Raw genomic sequence first — 18935 nt, 5'->3', positions numbered from 1 at the left:
CTCTATGGATAACTTTATGCAATGATAATCAACATATTTAGTGCTCGCTTATAAAACAATGAAGCTATATAAATTCACAGACAGATCAACTGATCACTTACAGTAGCAGCACCATAAAAACAATTATGAAATTGCATGGCATTGCAGTAATCACAGTATTTTTGCATTTAAAACCTCTTCTTCCATGCGTTAATCACATCAAATGGGGATGTCTCTAATAGTCCAAGTCTTCTCCTTCCAAAGTGAATACTCTGTATTTAAAACATATTGAACACAAAATTTTCACACAATCATGTGAGAAACCAGTGGGAGTAACTAACTGCCTGTAAAACTGCTTAGAAAAACTAAGCTATTTTAAAGGCTGGCATTTTATTTTTGTCTATAAAGCTCGAACTGCTTGCTTGCAACATACACTCAGCAACTCCTCTTGCTTCCGTTCTGGTTTTCTATCTCAAGGAATGATCAACTTTTCTCCTGCCACCTGGGATGCCTGGAACGTCTTCCTCGGCATGACCTATGTGATAGTACTCTGCCCCCCTTCAAATCTCTCTTAGAAAACTTACTATTTTATCATTTACCTACATCCCAACCCTCGTCCTGACCTTGCTCCCTAATTTTAATATATTAACAAAAAAGGGGAGAATGTTAAAACAGATTCGTGGCCTGTGTTCTGAAGCAGGTGAGACTAGATTATCATAATGGTCCCTTCTGGCCTTAAAATCTATGAAAGCATCTCACTGTTATCTATGTCCTTCACACCGCACCTTTTACTGTCAACTTCCTGTGTCAGGTCTACTTTAGACTATAAGCTCTTTGGGGCAAGGGCCTGTCTTTTTGGTTTGTAAAGCTCCTAATTACATCCACGGCACAGTAAAAATAATACAGTTCTAAAGCCATTAATGTGATCAGATTATAAACAATACTATTTAAAGACATGTTTGTTGTATTTTCCATCCCTAAACCAAAATAAAGATGTTTGAAGATCAAACTGTGTTGAATGTTTTGCACACACAGAGGATCTTGAAGTGTCTGATTGGCTCAACTGGAGGTCATCTTTTAAAACCAAAAAGAAATAAAAAAACCCAGTTACTAACCTGTTCCATAACTGTTGCACATGTCCATTGCACTCTTACTGCATGCGCACGCTGCTCACATTTGTCAGAAACTTTTTCCCTCAGAGATGCCCATGAGATCAGATTGAGCGCCCTCTACTGCCGCGCACTCTAGTTAACAGACATAAAGGGAGCAGCAACACTGATCCTCTCTGTTTCTTCTTGCCAGAAAATCAGATGCAGAGGGGTAGGAGGGAAGGTCATAGAATGAATGTGTACAGCACATGTCAAACCACAACAGTTACAGAACAAGCTAGTAACTTTTTTTCTTCTTTGAGTGATTGCACATGCGCATTCCACTCTTGGTGACTCATAAGCCATGAAATCAGGAGGCGAGATAGAAGTCGATCTGAACAAGGACTGGAGAAGAGCTCCCCCAAATCTGACATTTTTACAATGCTGAGTGATGGCACATGCAAATGTGTGCATCGAAGATCAGGTTGCTGCTCTACAAATATTTATAATCGGCACTTGAGCCAGAAAGGCCGCAGAAACCACTTGCCATCTCTTCGGATGTACTGTCACTCTGCCTGGGGGAGTAACACTAGCCAAAACTTTGCACAAGTGAATAAAGGAGACTATCCAAGACGAAATCCTCTGAGAAGAGACTGGGAGCCCTTTCATCCTGCCTATGATTTCCACGAACATCTAGGAAGACAAGCGTAGCTGCTTGGACCTGTTGAGATAGAAAGCTCACACTTTTCTGATGTCTAGTGTGTGCAGCCTCTCCTCATCTTTATTCGAGTTAGGCTTTGGGAAGAATGACAATAAGTAAATAACTTGGTTAATATGGAAGTTAGGCAGCACTTTTGAAACAAACTGGATGAGGATGTACGTGAACCTTATGTTTAAAGAAAGTTAGAGAGTGAGGGCCAGACATTAGTGCACATAGTTCACCTACTCTCCTAACAGAAATGATGGCCACCAAAAATAGTACCTTCATTAAAAGATGTAATAAGGAGCAGGTAGCTAAAAGCTCAAAGGAAGGCCCAAGCTCTGACAATGTCGAGTTCAAGTCCCACAGGGGAACAGAATCTTGAATGTGAGGATATAACCACTCCAGGCCTTTCAAAAATATAACTGACATCTTATTAGAAAATACAGAGTGATTATCGACCTGAGTGTGGAAAGCTGAGATAGTTCTATCAAAGTCCTCCTAGCAGATAACAGCCAACCCTTGTTGTTTTAGGTATAAGAGAGAGTCCAAGATAAAATGGATTGAAGAATGTGTCGGTAAGACTTCAGATTATTGGGACCAGATAGAGAATTGCTTCCATTTCACCAAGTAAGTAGATCTAGTAGGTGGCTTCCTACTATTTAAAAGCACAACCTCACAACCTCTTTTGAACAAGACTCTTACCGAGGGTCTAGCCATGGAGCATCCAGGATGTTAAATGAAGCGCCTGCAAGTTTGAGTGAGGTAGGCAAATAGAGTCTTGAGAAATTAGGTCTGAGTCCAACAGAAACAAAACTGGAGCTTTTATGAAAGGGAGAGGAGAGTGGAGAACCAGTGCAGCCGAAGCCAAGCTACAGCCGGTCTTTGGGGGTGTTTTCCTTATGTCAATGGGAGAGCTCACCCGTCCGCAAAGAGGGTACATGAGAGATCTTACAGCGATGCAGCTGCATCAGTACAGCTGTGCTGCTGCAAGGTCTCTAGTATAGACATAGCCAAAGAGGTTGTGAGGTTGATTGAATTGGCAATGCAGAAATCCCAGAGTCAGACTGCCTCTTGGCAGAGCTGGGATGAATGGACCCCTCCTGGCCATCATTACCAGTTTTCCCCTTGACAGTACTGTAGTATGAGAGCTCTGAGAAATGAGCAGCTGACACAGAACTGGGCACTGCAGTGATTGAACTGATTCAGTGAACTCTGATGATACCATGGGAGCGATTTCCTGCATTGCTGGGGAAACCAACACTGACAAAGACAACAAGTCCTTTGTTGACGCAAACACCTCTGCCATAGTTGGTAATGGAATGGCTGCTGTTTGGTGAGTAACTGAAGACAACAGCACAGCAGAAGTTGCAGGTGCTGCTTCAGGTATCAGACTTGACAGTGCCTGTCCCAGTGCTGGAGTCAACAGTGCCCTCCTTAGCTGATAATCTGGATGAGTGCTTAGATTTAGGATGTACTCTACTTAATCCTCTATCCCCCTTCGTGGTGTGGTTTAGGACCTAGAGATCTTCCTCTTCCGGCCTTTTCCTTACAAGCCTTATGCTTTTTCCTCTGCACCAGAGATTGTGACTGGTGCCAGGCCTCTCTGCCAATGTTAGCAGAGCACTTCTCACTGTCGATGAAGTGGTTGTTCTCCCTGTGTGGGAAGGCTATGATGGTGGTCTCAGCACAGCTTCTGTTAAAAGAAACTCAGCCTCGCCTCTCTTTTTTTGGTCCTAGTCTTGAAGTCCTTACCAATATGATATGAGAGATTCACCCAGGCACTTTAAACAGCTGGAGTGCAGGACCACTCAAAGGCATTGGCTTGGATAAAAAAGAACAGGACTTGAAGCCTGGTGACCGAGGCATTTCTTGGTACCAAAAACCAGAACCCCAAGCAGGGAAACTGAAAAATAATGACTGCTTGGGTACCTTATGCAAGCTGCCCTGCAATGCATTTTGTTATTCGGTATATTCTACCACACTACAAAGTTTGTAATATTACATTCAGTGTCTTCCTGATGTTCAGAGATTAACAAAAAGTGCTAATGCTGCCTTTGTGGCTCTAGCAGAGAATGTGGGATATACAGACAGAAGGAATTTCCATAGCATGAATACGTTAGTAATCTATGCCCTAAAAATAAAGTTCCCCATAATGACTGCTAAATTTCTAGGATTCAGGAAGCAGTGTTTAAAAAGAAAAAGCTTAAGTCAATGAAGATTCCAGGTGTCTACTTATCCTTATAGCATCTTGAAGATTAGGAACAGAATTTCTCCCTGGTATTTTGACTTGATGAAACAGAGCTGAAGAACTAGATCCTTGACTGTGGTGGAAGATCACACAGCACAGATCCTGGGTGGGTCATGGCTAAAACTCCCCCTAATTCCTTCTTTGCTAAAGAAGAAAGGAAGGGTGTGGTATAGGAACCACTATACCTGTTCTATGCCACTGGAGGATTCCCCTTATACTGGGGTAATCCTCTCACGCCCATTTATGCCAGCTTTACAGGCAGAATCCACTAGCAGTACAATGCAAAGCAGTTCCACCACACTGCTGGCAATGGCCAAAAGTCTGCTAGATAACTGTTATGGAAGTGCTGCACTTATTTTGTCTTTTAAATTTCTTCTGAATGTATGAGATGGGTCAAAATTATGAAGTACTGATTGATATTATCCAAAGGTTTCTGTAGTTTCATTTATTCCTTAAATAGAAAGATCATTTTGAAAAAAGTCAACTATGCACTATAATAGAGTAGAACATCACTAATTCACACACAATGTTGTGAATTAGTGAGTATCCAAAAAGGATAACACATCCAAACAGTGTACTTTGTTTATTAGACAAATGTGGTTTAATTTTAATTCTTTATGATAATACTTCACAGCATTCTGGGAAATACTGTAGTACATTAATGTTACAACTTTGATTAATATGAGGCCTATTAGAGCATTCTGCTATTTAACCTTTGCATGAGAAATGGCAAGGGCCAACCTCATTTTTACATATTAGAAAAGTGCAAGCCAGTGAGATTCCATTGTAATTGAAAAGATGAACATTAATTTGAAATGTTACGCCCGGCATTATAGGTTCTGTCATTCAACTACAAGCAAATCAGCATTTGGGGTTGTAATATTTTTAAATGACTTCTTGAAGTGAAAGCCAGAAAAATAGATGATGGCACTGTTTGTCTCAGCTAGCTTTGTATAACTTAGTGGAAGTTATCATGGCAATCAACCATTCTCTTGACTTTATAAAGCAAGCATGAGCATGCGAACATGAGGGTTATCTTCCAGTTTTGGGGCAGTAAGACAGTATTCCCATCATAATTTTTTGATCATCCTTAACCTTGGAGTTCATCCACATTTCTTTTGGAGTGGCCAGATGAGCAAATAGCAGCCAGGAACTTGCTCTTGCGTGCATACAATATTGGCAGCATCTCTCTTCAGTGCTCTCTGTCCATTTACGTTGTGGAAGTTGGCAATAACCTACACCAGCATTTGGTCCTATTGACAGAATGTTTGTTTTACTTCTCTTGGGTACAGAAGTAGCTATCCTTGCCCATGGGGTATTGTGAGGCTGCAGGGCATGAAAAGCAGAAGCTATAGAAAGCCCAACAATTCCCACATAAGCCTAGTAGTGAAAGAAACTAGATTCACAGCACAGCAGCTAGATCTTAGGAAAGGGACTTTCAGAGCTGTCGTTTACTGGGTAACATCCATACAGGATTCCATTTGTCTCCTTTTGCCCAGTTTACAAGTACAGGCAAACAAAACACAAGTTTAAACTGTGCTCAACTACAAGTATTTGTACTTACAAAGTGAAAAGGAGATGGAACCCAGCATGCGCGCGCGCACACACACACAGTGAAAATGACACTCAGTGTGTCCATTTCTAACTTTCTTCAGCATTAACAGACCCCGCAAATCCTAGAGACTGAAAAGGTAGAACAATGAGCGCAATATACTGCATTTTACCACAACGTACAAAAGTAACCAGCATCCCTAACCTTGAGAACATTGGCTTAAATTCAATCACTGGAGGAAAGGGAGCCCACACATTTTGACGACCATCACCAAGCATCATGGTTTTCCACATCTAGTCGAAGGTGTACAGAAGCACTGACATGGCCACTGATTGCCTTCCATCTACTCTCTTGCAGTCACAGGAGATGGCAGCACTAAAGGAGACAGCTTAGCAAACACACAGCTGCTGTTGATCAAACCTGCTGAAGAGGAGGAGGAGCTCCACTGTCAGAATTCCTAGTGAGAGATGGAGAAATGCAGGACTTTTCTTCTTGACCACTTGCCTGGTGATTCTGACTCATGGCATCACTAGCCAGAGGGAATACATCCTATATGTAGAATATGTGTATGTTGTATACAAACACACAGTAATTTAGGATGCCCACCTTAAAGGAGATTAATTTTCAGAGAGTAGCTGTGTAGCAATTCCTAAACACGCTTTTACATCTCAAGTTGAGCACTCAAAAAAATCACTGAAAATTTTGAAAATTGTGTCCTATACGTTTGAAAATAAAGTAAAATCTTCAATACGAGTTTCATTCATCAATGTATTTTTATCTCCAGATAAATTGTTCTAATCCAAGAATATCAGTGTCTGCATCTAAACTAAAACCTGTATTGCCTTTGTACTCTGACTAAGCATTTTATGTGCCTGATTAAAATTTTAAACACCTTTAACTCATTTTATAAAAGCTGAATAAAATTTACACAGTGCTAATCACCATTTTATTTTCAACCAATTAAAAGGAAATGAACGTAATAACATGTAAACAAATGATTTCTGACCCATCTGTTTATCACTTTTTAACAAAGCAGGAAGGAACTGCAAGTATTTTCCATAGAAAATACCATTTTTTAAATCAAACTCAAAATTTTAATTTCAAATTTAGACTATGGAAGAAAAACTGAATAGTTTAATTGCAAATTAATGTCTGTTAAGTAACTGTAAAATGCAATTATATTTGAAGTCATCTGTTTCTTCTGCATTATTCCTCCAAGGGGGTATCTCTTCACTGGATTGTATTGCTCACACAGGTTTCCCAACAGATAAGTTCAGCAAATTTTAACAAGATTATGGTGGCAAGTATTAGTTCATTCATCCAAAGATGACTCCCATCATCCCCTACTTCCCTAGGAGTCAACCAATCCAAAGAGCTATGAAATCAGATGTTTCTCAGCAAAGGACGGTTTTAAATAAGTTATTAAAAGCAACTAATTTAAAAAGATTGTATTATAAATATGCTAGAGCTGATACCTCAGTGTGTAGTTCTGGTGCTGCTTGGAGCTGACATGCCATCGTTTTAAGGAGAAATGTCACCACCTGTCTCCCTTGCAAGTGAGATGGGGTGTGTGGGGGTAAAAATATTCTGCCCGTGGGCTGGGTTAGTGTGAAGATTTCACCAGTGAAGTGGCACATGAATGTCAGCTCCATATGTTGGTAAGGGGGCCACACCAAGATTGTTTCATATGGAAGTGGCAGCTTGTACTTGTTGCCTTGAACCCACAAACTTCCCCAACCTCTCATCTGGGTGAAAAAAGCAGGGAAAGAATATCTCCATAGATCCTCCTTCTATGAGTGCCTACAAGAGACATGCATCCCTTCCTCATGGAGGTAGCCAGGAGAAACAACAGCTCAAGTCCTTGGGTGCTGACAGCTTCTCCCAGAATTGCTGTTTGTAAAATACTAGATTCAAGGAAATGTCTTGGGGTAGGTGCAGAAGGCAAAGATTCCATTCTGAGCCAAGACAGGAGAGAGTGAAGATCCCTGCTGTCAGGAACAGGCTCTCATTGTTGGAGCTCTGCCAAAGTAGTATGCACTGGAGGTGCAAGGAACCATCCTCATGGTCAGCTTTCAGTTATAGTTACTGGACTACATTTTGAAAGCCCTTACCAGGAGCAGTACTGGCTTCTGTGCATTGGATTGTTTGGGGTTTTTGTTGTTGCTGTTTTTTAAAGTATTTCTGTGTTATAGACCCCCACAAAGAACAGCAAAAATAGAGCATTTTAGAAACCTGAACCCTGTACATTTTACTTGGTTGACATACGAACATGGTTTCAGTGTTTTCCTTCAAATTTCACAAAAAAACTCTCTCCTCTATACTTGTGGGCATGATTCTTCTCCCAGCTAAATCAACAAAGAACAGGAATAACTTCACTGAAAATGAATGAATTTACATGGCACTGTAAAACTAGAGAGATTGGAATCAGGTCCTGAGAATAAACAAACGAGAGATGGGGGGAGTTTGGGGGACAAAATGAGATAAGGGCTGAAACCAGAGATGAAAATGAGACCTTAGTTGCAAGGTTAACTGTGGAACTACTGTGCTGAGCAGTTAATTACCTTTGACAATCACTAACTGCTCCAACCACAACCTTGGTCTTTCTGCTCCCCTTTTACAGCTCTGAAGACCCCTTATCCATTTTCTTCCTTTAATTTTTCATTTGATTCCCCATGTCACAGTCCTCATCCTTCCAGCTATGGATTGGATGGGACAGTCAAAACTGTGCATTAAGGCCCTAATACAACAAAACATTTAACTAATGTAAGTAGCCCAAACTACTCACATGCTTAAAATTAATCTAGTGCTTAAAAGCTTTGCTGAATTGGAACCTCAGTGGCAAAAGCAAGTTCTTGTTGAGCAATGCAAAGGCACATTTACACTACAGGACTAATTTAATATAGAAATCCCTTGGGATTACCGTCATAAATTTTTTCCCTTAACAGTTATTTCTAGAAAAGCAATTTTTTTAGTTGCTAATTTTGAAGGTTTCTGTTCTCAAATTAGGATCAAATAGTTCTCTGGGGAAATGAAACAGTAATTTATTTGCTAAGTTTAAGTACTAAAAAAAGCAACAAAGGGATACTAGATACATTAGGATGTTCATTTACTAGTTCCCAGTAGTAATGTGTTTTTTCACCAGACAAGTAGAGTACATATATGAATGTTCAACCCTTCAGAAGTAAATGCAGAGCATTCTAGGTTGCACCGCTAGTGGGGGCCTCCCACCCCCAGCCTTAGAGCAGACTGACAAGCTGTACTGAACTGTAAAGTTACTATTACAAACAAAAATCTAAACTATTGTACTGTTCCATAATGCTAAAGTGTTTTCACTTAATATGATCAGCATTTAACAAAGGATTGGAAAAGAGAAGCATCCAATTTGATTCTGGCCTCAAGTTATCATTTAATTAAGCTTTCATAGAATCATAGAATATCAGGGTTGGAAGGGACCTCAGGTGGTCATCTAATCCAACCCCCTGCTCAAAGCAGGACCAGTCCCCAACTAAATCATCCCAGCCAGCGCTTTGTCAAGCCTGATCTTGAAAACCTCTAAGGAAGGAGATTCCACCACCTCCCTAGGTAACCGATTCCAGTGCTTCACCACCCTCCTAGTGAAAAAGTTTTTTCCTAACATCCAACCTAAACCTCCCCCACTGCAACTTGAGACCATTACTCCTTGTTCTGTCATCGGGTACCACTGAGAACTGTCTAGATCCATCCTCTTTGGAACCCACCTTCAGGTAGCTGAAAGCAGCTATCAAATCCCCCCTCATTCTTCTCTTCTGCAGACTAAACAATCCCAGTTCCCTCAGGTTCTCCTCATAAGTCATGTGCTCTGGCCCCCTAATCATTTTTGTTGCCCTCCACTGGACTCTTTCCAATTTTTCCACATCCTTCTTGTAGTGTGGGGCCCAAAACTGGACACAGTACTCCAGATGAGGCCTCACCATTGTCGAATAGAGGGGAATGATCACGTCCCTCTATCTGCTGGCAATGCCCCTACTAATCGGGTACCACTGAGAACTGTCTAGATCCATCCTCTTTGGAACCCACCTTCAGGTAGCTGAAAACAGCTATCAAATCCCCCCTCATTCTTCTCTTCTGCAGACTAAACAATCCCAGTTCCCTCAGGTTCTCCTCATAAGTCATGTGCTCTGGCCCCCTAATCATTTTTGTTGCCCTCCACTGGACTCTTTCCAATTTTTCCACATCCTTCTTGTAGTGTGGGGCCCAAAACTGGACACAGTACTCCAGATGAGGCCTCACCATTGTCGAATAGAGGGGAATGATCACGTCCCTCTATCTGCTGGCAATGCCCCTACTAATACAAATGCTGTTAGCCTTCTTGGCAACAAGGGCACACTGTTGACTCATATCCAGTTTCTCATCCGCTGTAACCCCTAGGTCCTTTTCTGCAGAACTGCTGCCTAGCCATTCGGTCCCTAGTCTGTATCAGTGGATGGGATTCTTCCACCCTAAGTGCAGGACTCTGCACTTGTCCTTGTTGAACCTCATCAGATTTCTTTTGGCCTAATCCTCTAATTTTTCTAGGCCCCTCTGTATCCTATTCCTACCACTCCTCCCAGTTTAGTGTCATCTGAAAACGTGCTGAGGGTGCAGTCCACGCCATCCTCCAGATCGTTAATGAAGATACTGAACAAAACTGGCCCCAGGACTGACTCTGGGGGCACTCCACTTGATACCGGCTGCCAACTAGACATGGAGCCATTGATCACTACCCGTTGAGCCCAATGATCTAGCCAGCTTTCTATCCACCTTATAGTCCATTCATCCAGCCCATACTTCTTTAACTTACTGGCAAGAATACTGTGGGAGACCGTGTCAAAAGCTTTGCTAATGTCAAGGAACAACACTTCCACCGCTTTCCCCTCATCCACAGAGCCAGTTATCTCATCATAGAAGGCAATTAGATTAGTCAGGCATGACTTGCCCTTGGTGAATCCATGCCGACTGTTCCTGATCACTTTCCTCTCCTCTAAGTGCTTCAGAATTAATTCCTTCAGGACCTGCTCCATGATTTTTCCAGGGACTGAGGTGAGGCTGACTGGCTTGTAGTTCCCTGGATCCTCCTCCTTCCCCTTTTTAAAGATGGGCACTACATTAGCCTTTTTCCAGTCTTCCGGGAGCTTCCCTGATCACCATGAGTTTTCAAAGATAATGGCTAATGGCTCTGCAATCACATCCGCCAACTCCTTTAGCACTCTCAGATGCAGTGCATCCGACCCCCTGGACTTGTGCTCATCCAGCTTTTCTAAATAGTCCCGAACAACTTCTTTCTCCACAGAGGGCTGGTCACCTCCTCCCTATGCTATGCTGCCCAGTGCAGCAGTCTGGGAGCTGACCTTGTTCGTGAAGACAGAGGCAAAAAAGCATTGAGTACATTAGCTTTTTCCACATCCTCTGTCACTAGGTTGCCTCCCTCATTCAGTAAGGGGCCCACACTTTCCTTGGCTTTCTTCTTGTTGCTAACATACCTGAAGAAACCCTTCTTATTACTCTTAACATCTCTTGCTAGCTGCAACTCCAAATGTGATTTGGCCTTCCTGATTTCACTCCTGCACACCTGAGCAATATATTTATACTCCTCCTTGGTCATTTGTCCAATCTTCCACTTCTTGTAAGCTTCTGTTTTGTGTTCAAGATCAGCAAGGATTTCACTGTTAAGCCAAGCTGGTCGCCTGCATATTTACTATTCTTTCTACATATCGGGATGGTTTGTTCCTGCAACCTCAATAAGGATTCTTTAAAATACAGCCAGCTCTCCCGGACTCCTTTCCCCCTCATGTTATAACAAAATTATGAGATTGGACACTTATCATTGAAACATCCCTTTCATCAGTAAAATATCTGTAAAGTTACTGGGTTACATCATATGAGGATATTTCAAATGTCATCAATATTCTAAGCCCTGATTAAGCAACGTGAATAAGCATTGCCTAAATTTAAGTGCATGAGAAGCTCCCCTGAAGTTAGGCACATGCTTAAATACCTTGCTGAATTAAAGCCCTACGAATGAATGTTTTGTATATGATGAACAAAAATAGAATCTTCCAACATACTACTTTTTCTTCCAAATATGACTTAAGTTAACATTTTTCTCCACCCTCTCACTAGAACAAAATAAAAAAAGAATTAAAAAACAAAAAACAAACAAACAAAAAAACAGAACTGAAATACCTCCTAACTTTTTTGCCTTTTTATACACAAACTCAATCCAAATTTGTCTGCATATATTAGTGTACAAAAAAAAAAAACCCTCATAAATTTTTAGGATGTCTTCTGTAGTATTCACGTTAAGCTTGACTAAGCTATTTTAAAACTTAATTTGAATATTTTTGTTCAAGAGTACATGATTACTTCATGCTACTTACGGGATATTTTAAGAATCAAAGAGCCGTCATGTTGATTTCTAACGTCTTGGCAATTCATTCTGTACAGGCTGTCAACCAGTTGGCTGCCACAGCTCCTTCTACCTAGTATTATAATATTTTAAAACCAGATTTTGTGTCCATTTCATGTGAATGCTTGTTTTATAGCTGATTTACATTTTACATTAATGCCTGTCCAGGTTCTTCCTTTTCCAATTACTTAAAATATTTTTAAATCTAATGTTTGTGTTTTTGTTTTAGACTGGTAAAGCAATTATCTTCCTTTTTTGTGTATATCTGATTTGCTCTATATTCAGAAAATTGGTGGTTTATGTTTTAATATTAATACTCCCTTTGGTTTTTATCCTTTCATTTCTTTGTGTGTCTGTATATTTAAATTAATTGTGCGCTAATGTATTGAGGTTGATACAATTCTTCAATTTAGAATTGCTAAACTCTATGCGGTGGTTGTTCCATTTTTATATGAATATGGTAACAGATTACTACTAATACAAAAGAAATGCTGTGCTGAAGTCAAAATTGGGTGCAATGTTTCATTTTGATGCAATTCATATGTAATAAGCAATTCAAGATGTACTGTACCTGAATTTTTCTCATAGAGCAAACAAATGAGAAATCAAAGAGAAGGTTTTTAATGGCTACCATATTACAGTGGTTTAAGAACTGGAGAAAGTATTCAAGATAATGTTTAAGGACCTCAAGAAACAGTGATAGACACTTGGTGCTACCCAGAATAGCAACAAACTTATGGTACCATTTGAATATAGTTGCCAGCTATCTATTAGGCTATTCCAAGTAATTAAGATACAGGCAAAAGAAAGTAAATGTGAAACATCCCCAATCATTAACAGAGTATATGCTGCTTTTCCTTTTCTCCAAAAAGAATGCCTTGTGTGACAAAGTTATATTTATGAACATTCAGTTATTTACATTTATGAAGAAACTGATAAGAATGTGAAAGCAGCTACTTTAAGAGATGGACATCCAGTGTAATGTAGAGCAGTTTCAGGGTTGCTCTAAATTCCACCTTTGGTAATGACCCCCCTGCCCCAAGGGGCTACTCCAGGAGCAGGGATTGCCAGGGCATTCTGCCGCCTCACATGCTCCCTAGATAAGGGCCTCCAAGGGGGTGGCATAGAGTTTTACATCATCCTATGCCAGGGAAATCCCTAGGTAACTGGGTCTGTCTAGCTGCTTTTCACCAGATGAAGAGGAGGATCTGGTCCTACACTATTGGTAAGCTTCTGTTATAGCAAGGAGATAAAGTATATGAAAACATATTTCTGCCTTCCCACAACGCAGTATTCCATTGCAAGACATCACACAATAGCCAAATGAACTATCCATGGTTATTAATTTCTTTATGCTGTAAAAATATTACTGTGGCATTTCATTTGGTCAGCCATCTTAAAGGTTAATTCTCTTTCCTGTTTCAGATTTTCCTCTAGGTAAACCAATCAGTGCAATTCCTATTTACCTATTCCAAACCACCCACAAATTGTTTCACTGCTCACTCTTGCTGTTAAGAACATATTGACTTGCGGCCTGCTCTGTTGTTTAATTCATTTATGCTGAGAGTCAGGCATGAAGACAGAATTTTAAATGTGACATTTGAAGGCTGTTGGGTCATCTGAAGCTCTGACAACACCAGGGAATTCCTGACATACAAACTGGTCCTGATTTCCAATCTCCAATGTTCTGAACACATCAGATATTCTTCCCGGAGGTGCAGATTTCAGCCAAAAAAAAAATTAAAATCCCTTGTGTTTACATCTTGCAGAAAATGCCTGTACACTTGAAAGTTTTAAAATAAAGCCCATGTTTCCTTTAAGCTAAAACTGGCATTGCCTGCAGCAAGCAATTCAACTGCAAAGAAACACTCTGATTGACAAAGATATTTGGAAAGATCTACAACAACAACAATTAATAAATACTCATAGGATACTCTCAGCAACTTTGACATTTGGTGGATTTCCATTTTCTCTTGTTGATCTATCATGGTTCAAAGTCAATTGTGTCTGAAGGCCAGAGCTGTAGATAATCTGCCAGCTAGACAATATTAACATCTGGCCCAATGGGCCAGCAGTTAATTACAGCCACAACTAGAATGAAATACCTAAGGCAAAACTCTACCAACAGTGCTTTTTGCTGTGATACCAGCTATGCTGCGCCAGGAACAGAAAGTATGATGGCACCGCTGTTGGAAATGGAAATGTTACTCAGACCTCATTCAGAATTATATTGGGAAGGGAAATTGTTTTCCCTGTTCAACTCTTCATTACAAATACACTGTGATAATGGTATTGTAATTTAGCTGCTTTTTCAAAGAGAGCAGGCATGTTGTGATTCGGGTCAAGATGCAAGTTGGAAGAAATCTAGTTCTGTTTTTTAGGGAAAAAAATTACAAAATTTTTAACTGCACCCTGTATCACCACTGAAGTCAGAATTCTTGTGTCATAGTGCTGTGCTTTGAATAAGACTTTTATGATTTAACAGCTGTCATCTAAAGTTTGTGTGTGCCTCTAGCATAAGCATATTGATTCTGTAAAACCTAACAAAAGTATTACATTTTAAAGATTATGAATCTTGCGTATTCTGAAAGCAAATACTTGTAATGGAAAGGCATACCTGGTGTATTATCTGAGCTACAGGAAGCTGTTCGGCATATTTTAGTGGTTCTGTTGCCATCTCATCATCTGGAACCCTGAAAATAAATGAAGTTCATATTACTAAATTTTCTTACAATTATTACAAAACACAAACTCCTGGAATTAAAAACAAAAAACGATGTTACTACCGAATACTGTTTGAAATGTTACATATAGAGGGAACAACGTTTTGCTTCATTACAATCAGAAAAGTAAATCCCCACCTTAAAATAGTTTTTAAAAACGAGAGAAAATAATAAGACAAGTTAGTGTAAATAAAACTTGTGTGTTAATCATGGCTGCTGTTTTTCACTGGCATAATTCAAATATCTAGAAAGTTTAAAACCAGCAGGCAGAAACCTGAGAAAACCTTTTAATTTTGTTTTAAGTGAATTCAGTTCTGGAGAAAGATGCTTGCCTGACCTCCCTGGAGAATGAAGTTGTTTGTTTACAGAACAGGTGCAGCATTGGCAATGACAATGCAAGCTTCTCCATATGGCCCCACTAGGGGTATGTCTACGCTACAAAATTAGGTCGCATTTATAGAAGTCCGTTTTTTAGAAATCGTTTTTATATAGTCGATTGTGTGTCCCCCCACACAAAATGTTCTAAGTGCATTAAGTGCATTAACTCGGCGGAGTGCTTCCACAGTACAGAGACTAGCGTCGACTTCCCGAGTGTTGCACTGTGGGTAGCTATCCCACAGGTCCCGCAGTCTCCACCACCCATTGGAATTCTGGGTTGAGATCCCAATGCCTGATGGGGCAAAAAACGTTGTCGCGGGTGGTTCTGGGTACATGTTATCAGGCCCTCCCTCCGTGAAAGCAACGGCAGACAATCGTTTCACGCCTTTTTTCCTGAGTTACCTGTGCAGACACCATACCATGGCAAGCATGGAGTCTGCTCAGCTCACGGTCACCGTATGTCTCCTGGGTGCTGGCAGACACAGTACTGCATTGCTACACAGCAGCAGCAACCCATTGCCTTGTGGCAGCAGATGGTGCAATAGGCCTGAAAACCATCATGATCATGTCCAAGGTGCTCCCGGCCGCCTCGGTAAGGTCGGTCAGGAGCGCCTGGGCAGACATGGGCACAGGGACTAAATTAGGAGTGACTCGACCAGGTCATTCTCTTTAATCCTGCAGGCAGTCCTATTGTACCATCTTCTGCCGAGCAGCCAGGAGATGAGGATGGCTAGCAGTCCTATTGCACCATCTGCTGCCAGCCAAAGATGTAAAAAATAGATGGAGTGGATCAAAACAAGAAATAGACCAGATTTGTTTTGTATTCATTTGCTCCCCCCTCCCTCTCTCTGTGAAATCAACGGCCAACAATTGTTTTGGTGAGGTCTGTCAGGGGCACCTTGAAAACTTTAATGGAGATTCAGTCCTGCCTGAAACACCAGAGGGAGGGATAGCTTAGTGGGTTGAGCATTGGCCTGCTAAACCCAGGGGTTTGAGTTCAATCCTTGAGGGGGCCACTCTGTGTGACAGTTGTTTTTGTTTCTCCTTGATGTAAAGCCTCCTCCTTTGTTGATTTTAATTCCCTGAAAGCCAGCCCTGTAAGCCATGTCATCAGTCGCCCCTCCCTCCGTCAGAGCAACAGCAGACAATTGTTCCGCACCTTTTTTCTGTGCAGACGCCATACCACGGCAAGCATGGAGCCCGCTCAGATCACTTTTGCAATTAGGAGCACATTAAACACCACGCGCATTATCCAGCAGTATATGCAGCACCAGAACCTGGCAAAGTGAAACCGGGCGAGTAGGCAACGTCAGCACGGTGACAAGAGTGATGAGAACATGGATGCAGACTTCTCTCAAAGCACGGTCCTTGGCAATGCAGGCATCATGGTGCTAATGGGGCAGGTTCAGGCGGTGGAACGCCGATTCTGGGCCCGGAAAACAAGCACGGACTGGTGGGACCGCATAGTGTTGCGGGTCTGGGATGATTCCCAGTGGCTGTGAAACTTTCGCATGCATAAGGGCACTTTCATGGAACTTTGTGACTTGCTTTCCCCTGCCCTGAAGCACATGAATACCAAGATGAGAGCAGCCCTCACAGTTGAGAAGCGAGTGGCAATAGCCCTGTGGAAGCTTGCAACGCCAGACAGCTACCGGTCAGTCGGGAATCAATTTGGAGTGGGCAAATCTACTGTGGGAGCTGCTGTGATGCAAGTAGCCCACGCAATCAAAGATCTGCTGATATCAAGGGTAGTGACCCTGGGAAATGTGCAGGTCAAAGTGGATGGCTTTGCTGCAATGGGATTCCCTAACTGTGGTGGGGCCATAGACGGAACCCATATCCCTATCTTGGCACCGGAGCACGAAGCCGGCGAGTACATAAACCGCAAGGGGTACTTTTCAATAGTGCTGCAAGCACTGGTGGATCACAAGGGACGTTTCACCAACATCAACGTGGGATGGCCGGGAAAGGTACATGACGCTCGCATCTTCAGGAACTCTGGTCTGTTTCAAAAGCTGCAGGAAGGGACTTTATTCCCAGACCAGAAAATAACCGTTGGGGACGTTGAAATGCCTATAGTTATCCTTGGGGACCCAGCCTACCCCTGAATGCCATAGCTCATGAAGCCATACATAGGCAGCCTGGACAGTAGTCAGGAGCTGTTCAACTACTGACTGAGCAAGCAGAATGGTGGTAGAATGTGCATTTGAATGTTTAAAAGCGCGCTGGCGCAGTTTACTGACTCATTAGACCTCAGCGAAACCAATATTCCCACTGTTATTACTGCTTGCTGTGTGCTCCACAATATCTGTGAGAGTAACGGGGAGACGTTTATGGTGGGGTGGGAGGTTGAGGCAAATCACCTGGCCGCTGGTTGCACGCAGCCAGACACCAGGGCGGTTAGAAGAGCACAGGAGGGCACGGTGCACATCAGAGAAGCTTTGAAAACCAGTTTCATGACTGGCCAGGCTACGGTGTGAAAGTTCTGTTGGTTTCTCCTTGATGAAACCCCCTGCCCCTTGGCTCACTCTACTTCCCTGTAAGCTAACCACCCTCCCTCCTCCCTTCGATCACCGCTTGCAGAGGCAATAAAGTCACTGTTGCTTCACATTCATGCATTCTTTATTAATTCATCACACAAATAGGGGGATAACTGCCAAGGTAGCCTGGGAGGGGTGGTGGAGGAGAGAAGCACTGGGAGGGGTGGTGGAGGAGGGAAGGACTAGGCCACACAGCACTTTAAAAGTTTAAAACTTTAAAACTTATTGAATGCCAGCCTTCTGTTGCTTTGGCAATCCTCTGGAGTGGAGTGGCCGGAGGCCCCCCACCGCGTTCTTGGGCGTCTGGGTGAGGAGTCTATGGAACTTGAGGAGGAGGGCAGTTGGTTACACAGGGGCTGTAGCGGCAGTCTGTGCTCCTGCTGCCTTTCCTGCAGCTCAACCATATGCTGGAGCATATTAGTTTGATCCTCTAGCAGCCTCAGCATTGAATCCTGCCTCCTCTCATCATGCTGCCGCCACCTTTCAGCTTCAGTCCTCTCTTCAGCCTGCCACCTCTCCTCCCGGTCATTTTGTGCTTTCCTGCACTCTGACATTGTCTGCCTCCATGCATTCGTCTGTGCTCTGTCAGTGTGGGAGGACAGCATGAGCTCAGAGAACATTTCATTGCGAGTGTGTTTTTTTCACCTTCTAATCTTCTGGGAAGGAGAAGATCCTGTGATCCTTGAAACACATGCCGCTGGTGGAGAAAAAAAAGGGACAGTGGTATTTAAAAAGACATTTTATAGAACAATGGGTACACTCTTTCACGGTAAACCTTGCTGTAAACATTACATACATAGCACATGTGCTTTCATTCCAAGGTCGCATTTTGCCTCCCCCCCACCGCGTGGCTAGCCTCTAACCCCTGCCCCCTCCCTGTGGCTAACAGCGGGGAACATTTCTGTTCAGTCACAGGCAAACAGCCCAGCAGGAACAGGCACCTCTGAATGTCCCCTTAAGAAAAGCACCCTATTTCAACCAGGTGACCATGAATGATATCACTCTCCTGAGGATAATACAGAGAGATAAAGAACGGATGTTGTTTGAACGCCAGCAAACATACACTGCAATGCTTTGTTCTACAATGATTCCCGAGTACATGCTACTGGCCTGGAGTGGTAAAGTGTCCTACCATGGTGGACGGAATAAGGCTGCCCTCCCCAGAAACCTTTTGCAAAGGCTTTGGGAGTACATCCAGGAGAGCCGCGAATGCCAGGGCAAATTAATCCTTTCATATGCTTGCTTTTAAACCATGTATACTATTTTAAAAGGTACACTCACCAGAGGTCCCTTCTCCGCC

The 18935-nt window shown here is 42.3% G+C and overlaps 1 protein-coding gene across 1 annotated transcript in view; it reads right to left on the bottom strand.

The window, feature by feature from the left end:
* The window catches only part of PIGK (phosphatidylinositol glycan anchor biosynthesis class K), a 144153-nt gene that overhangs the window by 20101 nt on the left and 105117 nt on the right, over positions 1 to 18935 (bottom strand). Inside the window, exon 10 of the mRNA XM_074961501.1 lies at positions 14612 to 14687. Within this exon, the coding sequence (XP_074817602.1) occupies positions 14612 to 14687 (76 nt within the window). The remainder of the gene's footprint in view (positions 1 to 14611; positions 14688 to 18935) is intronic.

Source organism: Natator depressus, chromosome 8, assembly GCF_965152275.1.
Source record: "Natator depressus isolate rNatDep1 chromosome 8, rNatDep2.hap1, whole genome shotgun sequence".
NCBI classification, from domain to species: Eukaryota; Metazoa; Chordata; order Testudines; family Cheloniidae; genus Natator; species Natator depressus.
This window is presented reverse-complemented; position numbering and strand designations above follow the sequence as displayed.